General features: G+C 35.6%; 1 protein-coding gene across 1 annotated transcript; it reads right to left on the minus strand.

The window, feature by feature from the left end:
* Positions 1–4254: 4254 nt before the first annotated feature.
* Positions 4255–17495, minus strand: LOC132614758 (ABC transporter B family member 6-like). The gene is made up of 12 exons (XM_060329284.1): positions 16645–17495; positions 16006–16251; positions 11173–11227; positions 10904–11079; positions 10625–10825; positions 8921–9180; positions 8524–8834; positions 8210–8430; positions 7781–8121; positions 6797–7590; positions 6406–6647; positions 4255–6056 (listed from the first exon to the last, which is right to left on the minus strand). Exons 1-12 carry the CDS (start codon positions 16771–16773, stop codon positions 4827–4829), a joined length of 4206 nt encoding a protein of 1401 aa, XP_060185267.1. The 5' UTR covers positions 16774–17495; the 3' UTR covers positions 4255–4826.
* Positions 17496–18051: the final 556 nt, after the last annotated feature.

The following is an 18051-nucleotide window of genomic DNA, read 5'->3' on the forward strand; positions in this document are numbered from 1 at the left end:
GAAGAACTTCTATTAGCAACTAGAATGTATTGTAGAGATTGTGATGCCCTCTAATGGAGCTGATACATGCGTTTAAATAGTATAAGAGTTCTACCCGAATTAGGAGGCACGAACGCTCACGTGGATACAAATAGCTATGATATCGGACACGTCCGTTTGTGGCGCGATCTCCGGTTATAAATCAGGTGAAGATAACTTTCCGTTGATTTGGGTTTATCCCTTCGAACATTCTTCAGGTTCTATCTCACGGACTCACTAGCTCGGTCTCACTCTCGGTTCGATTTCACGGACCTATAATAAAACGGACCTTCGCTGAATTGGAGAGAACTAGGTTCTCACCATACACAAAAGTGAAGAAAAAATATGTGCTTATCAAAGTGATAAGTACAGAGAAAAAGGAAATATGAGTAGTATAGATGCAGAAATTTTATCTGTAATATACAGATTAAATAGTTTTAGACTATATATTTTAAACAAACCAGAAATATTAGTTAGAATGGACTGTGAAGCTACAATTAAATTCTATCAAAAAATAAATGACAAAAATAGTTGTAGACGAAGATGGCTAAATTTTATAGATACTATCTCGATTTATAACCTAAAGTTTGAACATATAAAAGGAAAAGACAATAATCCAGCAAACCAATTAAGTAGATTAAAGCTTACTGTTAACTAATAATATGATTTCCTATTTGAACAGCATAAGACCATCAAGTTATCAGAGAACAGACAAGGGAAAAGACATACAAGCCTCAACCCAGACATTTACAGACAAACTGTATTAGGTAATCTTCAATTTAGACCTATATCTTCATTAGAAAGAAATGCCCTAGAAAGAATACAATTTGGAACTAAGCATAATTTACTATTTTTTCCACCATCAAACATGACTTTTAGAGGATTACCAGAATGTATAATAGATAAACCACAAACATGTTTAGTAGACAACCTATGGATATCACATAATAAAAAAGATTCTAAACATTTTATGGCCACCCTAAATGCACTTTGTCAGTATTTTACCGACAAGAACCTAGACAAAAAAATTAAATTTTATGTTGTAGTTCATGGTAGAACTAATGGTGTTTCTCAAACCTGGCTAGAAATCATAGACTCTATTAAAGATATACAAAAACCTCTTTTTAAAGGATTTAATAATTTTACTGAGGCATTAGATTATGCTAGAGGAATATTGGGTCCAAACTACTATATTTCTCCACCATTCAGACGAAACCCAAACAAAATCCCTCAGTACAACATACTAAAAGACACAGACAAGGTAATTTTTTGCGATCATTGTTCTTCTATGACCGAAGCCTTTAAAAGACTAAACCAGAAAAATGAGACATTAATCCAAGAAAAAATGAAGCTCTTGGAACAAGTGAAGATGTTAGAACACAGACTACAGGCGGTCAAGTTTGAGTTAGCACAATCTCAGAGTTTTCCATCTCAGACTAAAATGGATGAGACATGTGTGCATTTCCCAATGAATGCAGTTAGATCCACTGTATCAAATATGGATATAGCTAGTCCGGTTCAAACGGTAGCCGGCAAAGACTTATCAAATCCGTTGATGGCTATCACTTTGCCAAAAAGTGAAGATGAGGGATGTTCATCTCTCCATACAAGACAAAGACTACCAAAAACACTAACGTAAAGAGCTACTTCTACAAATAAAAGCATACTTGCCAAAAAGAAAAAGAATGAAAAAATAGAGAATATAGTTAAAGAGACATTGGAAAGGTTTTTTCAGACAAAAGAAGAACAAGATAAACATAATCAGAAATCCTAGTCCAGAATTATCTCCAAGTCCAGGGATGTCACGAGTCCATAGTTCAGATCTTGAAGGAGATATGTTAGATTTTCATAACAGTGCATTTCAAGACTCGCAAGATCCAAGTGATGTAGATTCTGGAATGAGTTTTGACTCCATTGCACTACATAATTTAGACACTTGAAGATAATAGTAAAAGAAGTCATCATGATAGCCAAAGACTAATTGAGGAAAATACACTCAACGGCTAGAAGACATTTCAAAAAAAGTAACTTTATTAAAGTAAGTTTTAATAAAGTAGGCATAGTAAAGGACAGATCAGCAAAAGAAACTTTATATTATTGTTCTTTTGATGATATGTCCTTTACTGTGGCTACTTTATTAAAGCTTACTTAAATAAAATTACTTTTCCATAGTGTGATTGAGCCAGCCTTGCGAGAAGGATTAAGCGAAATTGAGCAATTTTTGGCTATCATGACATTGATTGATGGTGTGTGTCTATATATATATATATATATATATATATAAAAGCATATTAGCTTCTGCGCTATGTGAATCTACAGTAATGGGACCAATGAATTCTGACAGTTTAATATGTGCAAAGAGAAAATTAAAACTTTGTGCATGTGATCAATTGTCTTTCCATTATTACATTAACTAGGCAACTTATACACGCTTCGCTGGGGCAAGAAAGTATCAATAATTAATTAATTAACTATACAATAGCCACATACTATAATATTTCATACAAATGTTTTTAATATTTGCAGTTCAAGCCTCATAATTAAAAAACGTGATTTTTCCCTTAAGAACCACGTAAAGAAAGAAAATAATCAAGAAAATATGATCTCCTTACGTGCATATGACTATAACTTAAAAAATTATTACGGTTTCAACTTTGTACATTATGTGTATATAAGTATTAAATTCATTTTCCTTTCATTACAGAACAAATTTCAAATTTTTTCCTTATTTATAATCCAAAAAAAAAAAAGATTATAAAATAAAGTGGAATGAAGTAAAAGTGTAAAATCTGCCCTAAATCCACAAAATAATATTGCATGTGTCATTTAGTACTTTTTAAAATACCTAATTTACCTTTACATTATCAACTTATGTCTTCTTTTTTTTACTTCTATAAGATCATGATATTTTTTCATTTTTTTAATTTATGTAACAAATTTCTTATAAAAAATAAATATTATCTTCTAGGCGAAGAAAAAAGTGAGAAATACTAATTGAGTATATAAGTTAATGATGTTCTATAATAAAATAAATTAGCAGAATAAACAAAAAGTTAATTTTATTAAAAATAATCAAAACTTTAATATTTATTTATATAAGTGAAAAATAAAAGGTCATAATAACTTTATAGATATATTTATATGCAGGTAATGCAAAAATAATTATAAAATAAAGGTAAATTTTTAAAATTGATTTATTTATACTGTAAATGAATTTTATTATAAGTTAAGAAATATTCTATTAGTGACAACTGACAACCAAAACTTGTTTATTTATATAAACAATAGAGAATAAGAGAGAAGTGAAACTTAAATATACACAGATGCATGTACATACATATATACTGTATACCCAATTAGCCTGTCGTGTGATTTCGGTTGCTAAATGTAAAAACAATAAGCCTTTACTGTTTTTTCTCCGTATAGCCTTTAATTGGTGTACTATAATTACACTGATTATAGTCTTGTAACTGATTTAAGTAGTTGCAGAGGCTAAATAATAGTAGTATAGTAATAAAGAAACCTTAATCAGTCTTACCGTATGATATAGATATATAGAGATTGAATTGAATGAATAGAATGAGGAAGGTTCATTATTTTTTACTAATAAATTTAATACAATGTAATTACAATAATTATAAGGGAAATAGTGACAAATAATGCTATTAAATGGTGAGTGAGTCTTTATTATACGTAAGGGATGAACCTTCAATATTTTATTTTATTAAGTAAAATAGAAAATGAAGAGAAAAACTCGAAAAATCGAGAAAAATGATAAATACTAATGAAAGCCGTAGAAAGGTGTTACATTACCTTATCTATGTTAGCTTTATATTATATATATATATATATAGATATAGATATAGATTGTGCTATGCCGATTTGTACGTACATGGTTGGGTTTGAGACGGTCGTGGCGGCTTGTGAGATGAGGTTTCGATGAAAGATTCATTATTTTGGTGGAAGCCTTTTTTTTTTTTTGGAGCAAAGTATTATAGAGAAATATTATGAGCTACAAAACAGAGACGATAATGACCAACTTTCTCAATTGCCTTCACTATACATTGTGCAACTGTTTATCTACGGACAGATCTTTAATTATTTATTGCCACCGTGGTTTTTAAATTTACTAATTTACCTCATGCTAACATAGTTATACAACATCATGCATTTTGCCATACCAAAACTTATGATATGGTGGAACCAACCCAACCACACTCCAAAAGATGCTAGTACTTGAGTACCAAATTGGCAAAGCATTTATACAGGCTGAAAATGATGCTGAAATCATCTCTATAGCTTCCATGTAAGTAAAAAAAATATACAGAAGTGGAGGAAATTTTGGCAGAGAAAATTGACCAGCACTTGACTACAACACACAAAATACACCCCGAAATGACGAAAGAATACAGAAGAAAAAACGAAAAATCTCCACCTGATTAAAGCTATGGCTACTCATTCCACTCTATAATTAACAAATCAATATACCATCAGGAGACGGAGCATAATCCTGATTTACACAACCGGCCTGCCTCCAAAAGAATATAAGCTCTAGTCCTGGTATCCTATCATCCTCGATACCAATTTGAACAATGCATCAGTAGTCTAATTACATCCGAAGTTTGATTGCCCAACGGTGATACTCAACGGCAAACAAAGTGTTGAGAAATCCTCGTCATTCTTTCTTTGCTTGATCTCTCCAAGTTGAAGTCGGCATCTTACACTAAGGACTTGGACATTGGAATCTGCTGCTGCTACTCCCAGCTTCATTGAAAATGGAAAAGTATCTTCAGTCGCATCATTTCTGTTTAAACAAGTCTATGCTGACGCAATCCCTTCCCAAAGTGAGGTTGCATCAAGCGGACATATAAACCATTTTTTGACATCAGTGTATCATGGGTACCATCCTCAACAATCCTCCCTCCATTAAGTACAACTATGTTGTCAACATGCCTCATCATGGCAGCTCGGTGAGCAATTAAAATGGTTGTCTTGTTCCCCATGATCAGAGTATCTAGAGCCTCCTGTATAACTCTGCTCGACTCAGATTCAATGGAGGAGCTTGCTTCATCCAATAATAGAATAGGTGCATTCTTCAGAACTACACGAGCTATTGCAATTCTTTGCTTCTGTCCAGGAGTCAGATCTACCCCCCTCATCCCAACATGTGTGTCGTAACCATGAGGCAAACTGCTGATGAAATGATGAGCATTTGCTATTCTAGCTGCTTCTTTCATCTCGGCTTCACTAGCATTGTGCCTTGCGTAGATTATGTTTTCCCTAATGGTAGTTGAGAAGATAATTGGTTCCTGCTGAACAAGTCCTAAATGGTTCCTCAACCATCTCAAATTGTATGACTTTAAATCGCGGCCATCAAGTAAAACCTGACCAGCAACAGGGTCATAAAACCTCTCTATTAGAGATATAATTGTGCTCTTTCCTGAACCGGAAACACCCACCACAGCTACAGTTTGCCCTCCGTTGACTTTGAGAGTGAAATTGCTCAACACCAGGACTTCTGGTCGAGATGGATATGAGAAATCAATGTTTTTCAACTCAATGCTTCCATAGACATTTGGGGGTTTTAAAGCTGAGTTATCATCTGGGTCAATCTTTGGTGCTCGATCAATTATTTCAAAAACTGATGTCAGCGATTTTCGTCTTTTGAGAATATATGGAGCCAGCCCAAAAGGCTCAACAAGTGCAAAAGATGCAAATGAGAACACCATATACTCCTTGAGCGCTGTAGTTAGACTCATGTGCTTATTCTTTACAGAGAGTGCAGTATACCAAAGGAGAAGAGCATTGCAACCAAAAAGAAGAAACTGTGAAAAGCCAAAACCAAAACCAATTGCCACACCATGGAGGAAGCTTTTTGTAAATATCTTCTGCAGTTGCGACCTGTAGAGTTCCATTACCTTATTACCAGCACAGAATGCTACAACTGTATAAATATTTCTAACAGCATCCTCAAGGACCAAGGATGCTTTCCTATGCATCTCCTGAATACCCTTTGACAACCCAGCAAGCCACAATTTCTGCAATTAAGTTCAGATCCAAGTGAGTGCCTGATAGAAAGGACTAAGAATATTGAATAGTGCTTAAACTTCAGAACAAGAAGAGAAGGTAATTTGAAAAGAAAAAATTGATCGCCATAAACTATATTCTAGCTTTTTTAACTAGCCTTTTTGCAGGAGCGGAACTCTACAGCACCAATTTTATTGTTTTATGGAAATAGGAAAGAGGACAACAAGAGATAATCTGGTTTCTTCAAGGAAAGACACCTCAGTATGTTTTAGGATAAGCTTGCTATAATAATATGTAACCCACTCTTCTGCTGTGTATGAATAAGTGACAAAGTTGTGACACTCTATAGCTGAGACAAACCTGTGCAACAGCAGACACAGTAAGAACAGGAAGAGTAGCTAATGCCACGAGTGCCAACCGCCACTGAAGTAGCATCCCAATAAGAACAGCCACAATAACAGCTGCGGTATCTTGTATGAATATGGAAAGCCGATTGCTGAAGGCAGCACGCACAAATGTAGCATCATTTGCCAAGCGCATAGATAGATTATCAGCACTATTCTCCTCCTCGTCAAACCACCCGACCTCATTGCGAAGCATTGCTGTTGAAGAAGGAGAAAAGCAGAAAAAAACATCAGTATTCATGAGACCCTTAACTATGATCATTATACGTACATATATTTACACTAGTGCAAAAGAAAAACAAAACAAATTAGGAAAGGAGCAGTTACTAATTGAAATTAGTCATTACCGGAAAACATCATCCTCCGAACTCGCTCAGTCATTTTCTCGCCCATTATACCAAAATAGAAGTGCTGCAGAAAATTGGCAAAAACAGTCACCACGCCCATACAGGCTATGATGAGGCACCACCTGTCAACATCTCGACCTAAGTGATGCTTATCTTCTGTTCTGTAATACGCTGTCACAATCAGAGCAATGACGTAGGCCAAAAGGGGATTAAAGGAACCAAATATTGCAGCACCCGTGCTCCCTAGTAGAGCATAAAGCCACTCTGCAAGGCTAAGCTCAACAAGTCTCCAGAAGGATGGTGGTTCTCGATTCTCTGTATCCTTTGTTTTTTCAGGTGTAATAGGGAAGTCATCAAAATCACTGTTTGGACGACTAAAAGTTTGTGAGTGAGAGCGCTCATTTTTGGGATCAGATGTCAAGAGTGGTGAGACAGGTGATTCGGGATCGGAATTGTTGGACATTTTCCGATTTGCAGATTGAACGTCAATCTTAGGAAGCTCTGGCAGTCTCATCTCGAAGCTATCCTGCCTTCTTATTGATGGTTCTTTATCAGCTGAATCCAAGGGCAAACCATTCTCGACCATTTGCTCCGGTGGCGGGCTACGGCTGTGGGGAGATTCTTGAGCGCTAAATGTAACATCTGCTGCCCAAAATGCATGGGCACCAGAAACCCTTTGAAGAGATGGTGATTTCATCATCTTGGGAGAAGAAGGTTCTTGGAAGCTATGACTAGCTGAAGAATCTTTTTCAACTTGGAACACTGCGGTCCCCTTGTGGTTTCTCATTGGCATCCTGAATGATGTTAGCAAAGGCATGACAAAGTATGAGTAATAATCTAAAACCAGAAAACAAACTTTAATGATAATTTTCAGGAAAAAAGGGGACTTGTATATCACCAAGAACCTTGTAATGCAATACTCTATAGGTATACCAAACATATATAAAATACCACCAAAGTGCTCAGTCAAGCCATGTAGCGCACCTGCGAGGGAGTTTCGCTGCTTCTTCACATTTAAGAAGCTCAGCATAGAGGCCATCCAATGCTATTAGTTCATCGTGTGTTCCCATTTCAACTAATTGGCCTTCCTCCATCACGGCAATGTAATCAGCATTTCTAATAAGACTCAGTCGCCTTGCTATTATTATAGTTGATCTGCCCAACATAAGGAGATCCAGAGCTCCCTGAACAGATCTTTCAGCTTCAAAATCAAGTCCACCAGTAACCTCATCAAGAAGGAGGATTGAAGGATTTGAAAGAACAGCCCTAGCAACAGAAAGTTTAATTTTTTGTTCTTCTGTCAAAGCTAGACCAGTCCTACCCACCTACAAGAAATACGAAGCAGGAAAATTTAGTATCAGAAGAAGGCGAAAAGGTTGAACATATGAAAGAACTGTGACAACTGCAACATACCTGGGTTTCATATCCTCCCTCCAGTGAGCTAATAAATGTATGAGCCTGTGCTATTTTAGCAGATTCTTCAATTTGATCTGAAGAAGCATCTCGTCCATAAGCGATGTTATCTCTGATGCTCAGACTTAGCAAGGCAGGTTCCTGGGTGACTAAGCCAATTCGGCTTCTGAGCCATTCCAGCTTCAGGTTTTTAATATTTTCCCCATCTAACAGGACTTCCCCTGCAAATAAATATATCAGTAGAGAATATCATATTTTTTATCTCGCTTCAAGGAATATGCAACAAGCAGAAAAGAACTTCAATGGTATATTACCTAATGTAGGATCATAAAACCGCTCCATAAGTGGTATAATACTACTTTTGCCGGAACCATTTCTGCCAACAAGGGCTACAGCCTTTTTAGCAGGTACAGTGAGATAAAATCCACTCAAGATAGGAATTTCAGGGCGAGAGAGGTAGCTGAAATATACATTTCGGAATTCAATGTTTCCTTGCACAGAAGGAAGGGTGGTTCCTTCATTATTAGCAACGGAGGACGAACGACTTATCATCTCAAAAAGCCTATAAGCTGCGATTCTCCCTTGCTCAAAAGAGTAGAAGTTTGTCGCTGCTTGATTCAGCCCACTGTATCAATAAAAGAATTGGTAGATTGCATTACTTTAGCACAACAGATGAGGGAGAAGGGTAAGACGTGTGAAAGAGATACTCACAGGCCACTTAAAATTACAGCAAAAAGAGCAGTAACAACTTCACCACCATGAGCTTTTTCATGTGTTACCAGGAATCTTCCAACCCATAGTTGCAAGGCACAGGAACAAATTGCAAGCCCGTATGTGAAGCCAAGTCCAAGTCCTTGCACAAGACTTATTAATATACCGTACCTCAGTGTAGCTTGTAGCGAGGTAGCATATGAATACTTGGCCAAAGTTTCATTTGTGAATGCATACAATGTCCTAATATAAGAAACTGCCTGCAGCATATGAAAGGGAAGTTGAAGGAGACTCTCAATAGACATTTAAATGCACAAACCCAAATACCCGAACTCTAGCTGAGGCATACAGAGACCAATACATGATCAAACCTTGAACAGCGTGAAATATGTCTGTTTACCATGTAGAAGTACATTATTTGATGGTTGACTAGTTATCTATATCTTCAGTTTCAAATATGAAGGCACAGCATGGTTGAAGAGAAAATGTTCATCAATGCCAGAATCATGGTTCTGCTATATCATGAAGATCATGGACATTGGAGGATAATAGAAAGCAACTTAATTAAAATCCATTTTTTAATACTTTCCGCAGGAAGACGATCTACTAGTGAGCGTGCCTACCGCTAACTCACTTCTCAACTATTTAACTATATATGTCTCTCAAGATAATTGGCTCTGAACGTGGACCAAATTAGGGTAACTTGCAAGTTTTCCACATAATGCCTCATAATTTAGACATTTAACTCTATTGTAACTCTATTTGTTCCTCCCGCATTTCCATAACATAGTTCATGGTTTGTGTTGAAAATCCTTTATTCTTTATTAAAGAAAAAGAAAGAGAGAGAGAAAGGGCATGACAGTCCTTCAGGAATAGATTATTCTTTATTGTGTACAGTGCTAAAAGGGAAGCATGGAAATTCTCAGTTTCTTTTTTTTAGAACGATAGGAACTTCTCAGTTTCTTTTCTTCTCTCTTTTATTTTTTTGGGGGGTAGCGGAATGCTGCAACAATTAGCACCTGATCCACCAAAGATTATGTAAAACAATAACATTCATCTACATGGCTACACCGATTGAGTTTAAAGAATCATAAATCATCACTGATTGCTAAAAGTCCACACACTAATAATTTTTAAAATTTCACTAGAAAGATCTCTTTAACTAACAATTGTATATACTAAGAGTCAGAATCCCTGTTGTGCTGCTTAAAGAGTTAATCCTAACGCTTCCTTCTATAAACTAGGTAAACTACATTAAGGTAATGTGTGGGTTCCCACTTGAGTTCAGAAAACAGCTCATTAAGGCCTTAAACTAGTAAAAATGCTATGAGCTTTTTTCAACTTCCCACCTTGATTTTTTCTAAAGCCTCATAATAATTTTCTTCAAGGCAATTAAATATTACATAAAACTAAAGAATTGACAGGAAAAGCAAAATCTAGAAAGATCAACAACTACATTCACTTCCAACTCAATCACCAGTCCCAATTTAATAAAAAGGGACTCCTTTGAGAATCAAAAAGGTTCTCATTTCCATTCTGGAAGACTGTAACAATTGAAAGTAACAACTGATTCCAAGAACTCTACTATTTCATCTTCAATTTCAAATACTCATTTTTCCAATTCCAAATATTGTCCAAACGGAAAGAGTTGCATGAAGTTTCCAAATGGGGAAATAATCAGATCAATAATGGAGAAAACCAGACCTGTTCAGCTATACTTGCTGCTTCAGCATATGCATCCTGAATGTTCTCTGCAAGTCTATGAAGAAATATATTTGATATTCCCCCGGCTGCAACAATGAACGGACCAGTTGCTAAAGTTATAAGGGCAATTTGCCAGCAGTTGACAAATCCAATAACAAGGCCACTGAAAAAGGTAGCCATGTTGTGAATATAGTTCCCAACCTGTCATAGCACAATTAAGATAAGGTGAGAAGTCATTGTCGCAATCAAGTAAAAAAGGATAAAGAATGCTGAACGTACTTTTTCGCTAAGAGCAGATTGAATAAGTAGCACGTCACTCAAAACTTGGCTCACAATGTCTCCATTGTTTCCATAGGTATCAAAAAAACTCATATCTTGATTCAGTAATACTTGAACATATCTTGATCTGATCACCGCAGTCTGCCGTTCTCCAGTAAGAATCCAACATGATACCTCTATCACAAAAAGATTAATTAAAACAAATGATGGACCGACACGCAACAGAAACTTTAAATGGACAATAATATAACTTGAGAAATTTAGCTTACCAATCCAACCAGCAACAAAAACACCCCCAGCAATATAAAGAATGGTCAAGGCAAGCTGTGAAAAATATGATCTTTGTTAGGTAACTTGAACTATTACAAAAATACTTGGTTAAATACTGCGAACATTTATAACAAAGACCAAGGGAAAAAGTTCAAAATAACTATCATCATCGAGTGTGGCTTGCAAGCACAACAAATCTTCAGCCTCTTTTACAATTTTTTTTTTTTTTGGGCTGTTGGTGGGTGGGGAGGTTGTTGATAAGAAGAGTATTAATTATAAACCTCCTTCCCTCCATCTTAATTTCTCATTTTCCATTTGATGGCCGGGTGCCAAATGCCAAGTAATACAGCTCCTACATGACTAGATCAGCGAGAACCACCTACACTAAAGAAACATACCTCTCTTTCTTTTCGTTTTTCTTCTACAACATTCAGACTAACATTTGAAGACCTTTAACATTTTTGGGCTGCAATTACATGTAATAGAAGCTAATGGGCAAGATTGATTCAACTAAAAAATCTCTAAAAGATTGCAAATAAACTTGTAAACGTGCATTGATCACTAAACAGTTAAATTGAAAACCATTAAAGCAAAGATGCTCACGTTAGTCAATAAACTAACGTTACATATTCTAACAATAAAAATAGTTATTTCTCGTACTTCTTTTTGTAGTTTCCAAACGTAAGTCTTGTTTTTTAGAAAAATCAGTCGTAAGCAATTCATACCAAATAATAGATTCTTTTTAATAAGTCAAAAAGTTTCATTGATAAACACCAAGTCAGGGTCAAAGAATATGTACAAGATGTGTATGTAACTTTGCTCTGACAATTAGATGAGTTGACCCTTGTACTTCTTTTTTTTTATGATGGTGGTGCTCGGTCCATCTTGTGCACACCTCGATTATTCCGCCGGATACTTGTTACCCCCCACCACCCACCAAGGCTTAGGTATATGAGAAGAAATCACCTAATGTTCTTTCCTCCAATGGAATTTAAACCTGAGACTCATGGTTCTCCTCTCACTACATTGACCATTAGTAACACCCTTGGCTATGTTGACCTACTTCAAACCACGACATTCTTTTGGACAGAGAGTATCTCCCTAGTCGATGTGGTTATAATTCCATGGTGTGTCACTTGGTTTATACAGTTCAGTGAGAGCAGTACTTCATCCGACGACATGGTCCAACTTCTCTCTGCAAACATCTACTTCAGCAAAAACAATACCTCCCCAATTACCTTTCCCAAGCAAATGCAACAAGTGCACATGGGCATTTATAGACAAAGAGGTAGATGTTACTTTTTTTTTTTTTTTGACCAATCAGAGATGCAGATGTCACGTACAAAGGCACCATATTATTTTACCAGAACATCCTCGCATAAAGATGTACAAATAGTAAGGGACATAGAGACTGGAGAAAGATTTAAGACACAAGCATAAGGCACATAAATGGATTTCGGATAGGTGGTGGTTGCAAATAAAGTACGGTCCACTCAGTTTTGATCAGTGAGTCATCCTAATTAGGGTTTCCAAATGCGACTGACTGATTAAAGAAAAGGGTGTAAGACCTCTCATTTCATGCCAATCAGAGGGTCTACATTATAGATAATGAGGAGATCATTCTATCCAATAGGTGACAGGGAGCTCACAGAATTTAAACCTGTTTCTGAAGGATAAAATGTTTCTTTTGATGGATTAGATTCATTATCTTATTGGGATTCCCGTTTTATGTCCCAAATAATCCAAATGATTTCTACGGTTAGTGCAATTATTATATGCCGCTTTGATGGGGCAGATCAGTTACTGAAATGACATTTAATGTTCATTATTAAGTCAGATCCGAACAACTACTACAGACTTTGGAGAGTCAGGTATAGACTGCCTCTATTTTTTAGTTTATTTTTTTGGGTGAACAGTGCTTTCAATAGACTGACTTGTTTACTAGTGACTATAAAAGCTGCAAAGCACCAGAACAAGCAAAAACACAAAATGGTTAAACCTTTTTGAATCTCTTTGCATGTTCTTATTAGATTATTCATCATACAGAAAAGGATCAAAATGCCCTTAAAGTATGCAAAAATTTATCAAATTTTCCCTCCCTTAACAGTTTGGTCCAAAAATGCCCCTGCCGTTACTTAATTGGGCCAAAAGATGCCCTTATTTCACATAAAACTTAACAAAAGGCTAATAAGGGCATATTTGGACCTAAACACAAACTTTAAGAGCATATTTGGTCCAATTTAGTTTCTATGCGATTATGTTACAACTTGAGAAGTTGCATTTATGAAGCAATTTGGTTAAATTGTAGTGAATTTTCTCTCCAATTTAAGGCATCACATAGGCACATTATGAGCCATTCTTAAGCAATTAATGTGTAATTCATTTTGCACAATTAAAATTAGACGTTATAGGCAAAGACACAACAAACATAATGTCATAAAACAATAAGATTCATTGGTTATCAAAAAGAACCTAGGTTTCCTTCAATTCTTCTGGGAATATCCATCCTATTCTCTTTATTATCAACTTATTGTTTACTAGTCTGCTCGTGTATCCCAAATCATATCAACTTGTGCACTCATATCACAAGTAGGCAACAGGTCTAAAGAGAACAATGTGAGATTGAGCATGATGTATTGACAAATGGTACTAAGGACCTAAGTTCTGACCAAAAATCTGAACAAACAGCTTTAGTCATATTATATATAAAACTATAGGCCAAATCTATGACATTCCCAGGTGTCAAGTCACTCTAATACACCCACAACCCCCGGGAAGCTATGGGGAAGTTAAGAAAAAAGAATAGCGGGAGGAGAAGGGGGAGGAGAAAGAATGAGTCTCCGTTGAGGAAATTATAACCAATAAAAAACCAATGTCTTTGTAATTGGAAAAAAAATAAAAAAATAAAACGAAGATAGTTCTAGTTAACATACAGTGGAAATTTATATAGGCCAAAGAAAGAAATATAAATTGTAATGCCAATGTGGTCATTGAACAGTTTGCACTGAAAATTGTGAAACAATCTTACTGAAAGCCCAACGCCTAACATCAGATTATGCAAGACTGAAGATAGTTCTTGTTAACAAAGGCAGAACCGCAGAAGACCAACTCACAAAGCACAACTGCAGGTGTTGCATAGCCGGTTGGTTATTGGCATTTGAACACAACTAAGACTGAAGGAATGTAGAGGACTCAATAAGGAAATCCTACAAGATGATTACTTTGAGAGAGGCAAATTTGGTTATCTTAGTTGATTATAGCTGTTGCTAATAATGAAATCACATGAGACAAGCTCAAATTCAGCAGTTTCCAAAAGATTAACTGAAACTATACAGTACACACTAAATTTTTCAAAATGATTGGCAAGCCAAAGCTCAGTCCAGGAATACTATTAGGAACTTTGTACCTGACATTCAATTTTTATTTTTTTTTAAAGATCCAATGGTTGTCCATCCTACTTTCTGAATTTGAAAATTTGAAATACAACAGAAACACAATGCCATTCAGATTAATGCACAAAACATGAAGTGAAACACTTCCAACCTAGAATTGGGTCGTTTTCATCAAACTCTGAAGAAAAATGTCAGAGGCAAATGTCTTCTGCGACCTGCTGCAACATAAAAAAGTAAATTCCTAGGAAACGTGGGAGTGGACAAAGAAATGATTTATGCTAAATAAGGTTAATCATTATCAGCCAGGCCCGGGATAATATGGAAGTTTATATCCCATTCACAGGCATCTGATGGAGGATTTACAGTTACATAATGACTTGCTCTTAGCCTAACTTGAAAAACCAGCTGATTTCAATTGCTTGAAAGGCCTAGTCTTTAGCACCAACTAATACTATGAAACACATAAACACAGAAGCGAAACTGATAAGAGACCTCAGCTGGAGTGCACTTGCCAAGTCACAAGGCACAACCAACTACACCAATAACAGGCTGAAACTACTAATAAACCACCATTTGTAATTGAAACCACTAATTCTATATTTTGTCTGTTGCCTATTTCTCCACTACTGTCTCGAAGGAGTACAATTACAATGTGAGAAAAGCCAGAGTCCATCAAACATCAGCTTTCCGAGTCAGATCACTTTTTACTAGCTATAATATACATCTTAATGATTTATTATTGATGGCTGACTAACACACTGACAACAGTGAGGGGAGCAAATGCAATAGCTAGTCCGTGTCCTGATTCTATAACACTACGTTGACGCAACAATAATCTATTATTCAATAGATGTCATTGTTTTTATGCCAGAAACCCTCTCTAACTCAGTTAAAAATGTTTCCAGTCTTGTACAAAAACCATATCTTTTAGCATTACTCATTAAACAGCAATCACCAGGACAATAGCCCACCCAAATGGCAACATACAAGTAAAAAAATGTTTCCAGTCTTATACAAAAAGCATGTCTTGTAAGCATTATTCATTAAACAACAATCACCAGGACAATAACCCACCCAAACGGCAACATAAAGTAAAAAATGTTTCCGGTCTTATATAAAAATCATATCTTTTAGCATTACTCTACAAACAACAATCACCGGGACAATATCCCACTCGAATGGCAACATACATTTTGCTAAAAGTACAGCAGACTAAAAGATTGCTACTGCAACAACTACAACTAATCAATATCCATTTGCTTCATTTTTAACCCTATTCATTTCAATTCTCCATATTTTAAGGTTTCGTAGCACTATTTGGCACACAAATCTCTAAACAGCATAAAAAGGAATAGCTACAGTCAGTGCACAATTCAGCTCTAGTTACCTCAGTAAATCTATGGGATAATACAGATAACACAAATTTCAGATGTAGGGTACCTCAGTGAATCGGTGGAACAGCTGATCAGCAGATTCATTCCCGTGGCTGAGCAACTGAATAATCTTAGCAAAGTAATGCAAGTAAACCACCAAAGCAGTCCCATGCGCAGCTGCAGCAACTGATCCTAAAATCATAAGCACCCAATCAAGCCGGTCCGCACAAGCGAACAGCATCGAAAATGGAGCTGCCGTCGGCGGTGGTTCCATCTCCTCCGTATCTGCATCCATCTCCTCCTCCAACTCAACCTTGTTGGAAGAAAAAAAATTCAAAGTAGTAGGAAACCAAAATTAGTCAGGATTTGGTATTAATTCATGTTTGATTAAGATGTATACTTCAAATTTATATAGCAATAGGTTTTCCTGTTTTAAGTTAAAGTAGATTTCGTACTACTATAGCTAGCACATTTGGCGATAGATTTAGATTTTGGATCAGATTTTATAAATTTATCTTCAAAATATTTTCAAGTTCCAAGAACTGGCTCAGTGCAGTTTTTAGGTACATTTTGCATATCTTTAGTTAACAACCACAAGATTCAAAAGTCTTTTTTACTTTCTCAAACTCTGTGCCAAATCAAAACCAGACAAACAAATTGAAACGCCGGGAGTATAAGTTTATGACAAAAATATTTTCGTTCAAACCTGCATAGCATCGCCACCTGTATCCGTATACGGAGAAGGTGATTCCGGTGGCTCTGATACTTCCGATACCGGCGTTAACGGTTGTATATGTGGTGGGGACCACCCAAATAACCCCCTTTGTACCATCATCTCTTCAAACTACCCCTAAAACCTTATACAACCGGTAAATCAAAAACCCTTTTTACCCTATACAATACCCTAATAAATCAGCATCACAATACCATCATTCCTTCAAACTACCCTGAAACCTTATACAACCAGTGAATCAAAAAACCCTTTTTTACCCTATACAATACCCTAACAAATCAGCATCACAATACCATCATTAAGGTATACAACCAGTGAATCAAAAACCCTCCTTTACCTTATATAATACCTTAAATCAGCAATATAATCCCCTCTATAACATCAATTTTCAACTAACCCTAAAACCTTATACAACCTGTGAATCAAAAAAAAAAAAAAACCCCTTTTTAACCCCACATAATACCTTAAATCAGCATCAGAATCCCCTTATTACCATCATTTTCAACCACCAATCAAAAACTCTTAAATCCAATACCCTAACAAGTGAATCATAAACCCTTTTTTTCTTTACTCTATACCCTAACCCTAAATCAGCATAGCAATTTAGGGTTTTACACGCAAAAACGAGGAATTCGAATTCAGATCCAAATTTTCCCTGTTGAAAATTAAAGTGCAAAATTTGGTTAGTGTAAAAGCACAAAATTGTACAAATTGTTGTTGTTTGAAACTTGTTTTGTGTGTAAGTATGAGTTGGTTTTATTGGTCAAAGATGGCGTGAGAGAGAGTTGACTATGAACAGAAAAAAAAAAAAAAAAAAATCGCCTGCCTTTGTTGTAACGTTTTTTATTTTAATTTTTTGTGGGTTTTATAAAACGATGTCGTTGAAAGGAGACAAAGGTCGTCGGAGTTTTCAAGTTTTTAATTTACTAGCGTAGAAGAAAAAAGTGGTGGTCTCTCTCTACAATTTTCAAGTCCTAGTTGTTTATTTTTATTTTACTTTTATTTTTCTTCGTTCGGATTCCTTATTATTATAAAGAAAGGCCATTTTACTGATTATTTTTAATGATAAAGTTGATTTGAAAATATTATTACTCAATTGTATCTGTTAAAGGTGTATTATTATGTGTTGCGATATTTGTTTTGTATCTGACTATTTTGCTATTTCATATCTGATATTATTGTGCTATGAATCTTAATGGAATCTTTATTTTGTTTCGTTATTCATATTCTTAGAAGAGATGTGTCATACAGGAGTGGATCCATAGTTACAATATTAGTTCATTTGATCCCAATATTTTTAATTTGGAACATAAATTAATGTGCAAAAATTCACTAAGATTGAAAAAAAAAATTGTAGGTATGAACTCAAACTTTAAAAAT

Source organism: Lycium barbarum, chromosome 10 (assembly GCF_019175385.1).
Source record: "Lycium barbarum isolate Lr01 chromosome 10, ASM1917538v2, whole genome shotgun sequence".
Taxonomy (NCBI): domain Eukaryota; kingdom Viridiplantae; phylum Streptophyta; class Magnoliopsida; order Solanales; family Solanaceae; genus Lycium; species Lycium barbarum.

Excerpts from the sequence above, each read along its gene's own strand:
- LOC132614758 (XM_060329284.1), bottom strand. The coding sequence starts at position 16,773 with ATGATGGTACAAAGGGGGTTATTTGGGTGGTCCCCACCACATATACAA. Across the intron at positions 11,080-11,172 it reads TTTTGTTGCTGGTTGGATTG|AGGTATCATGTTGGATTCTT; the intron begins GTAAGCTAAATT and ends TTTTTGTGATAG. Across the intron at positions 6,057-6,405 it reads CTGTGTCTGCTGTTGCACAG|AAATTGTGGCTTGCTGGGTT; the intron begins GTTTGTCTCAGC and ends ACTTAATTGCAG.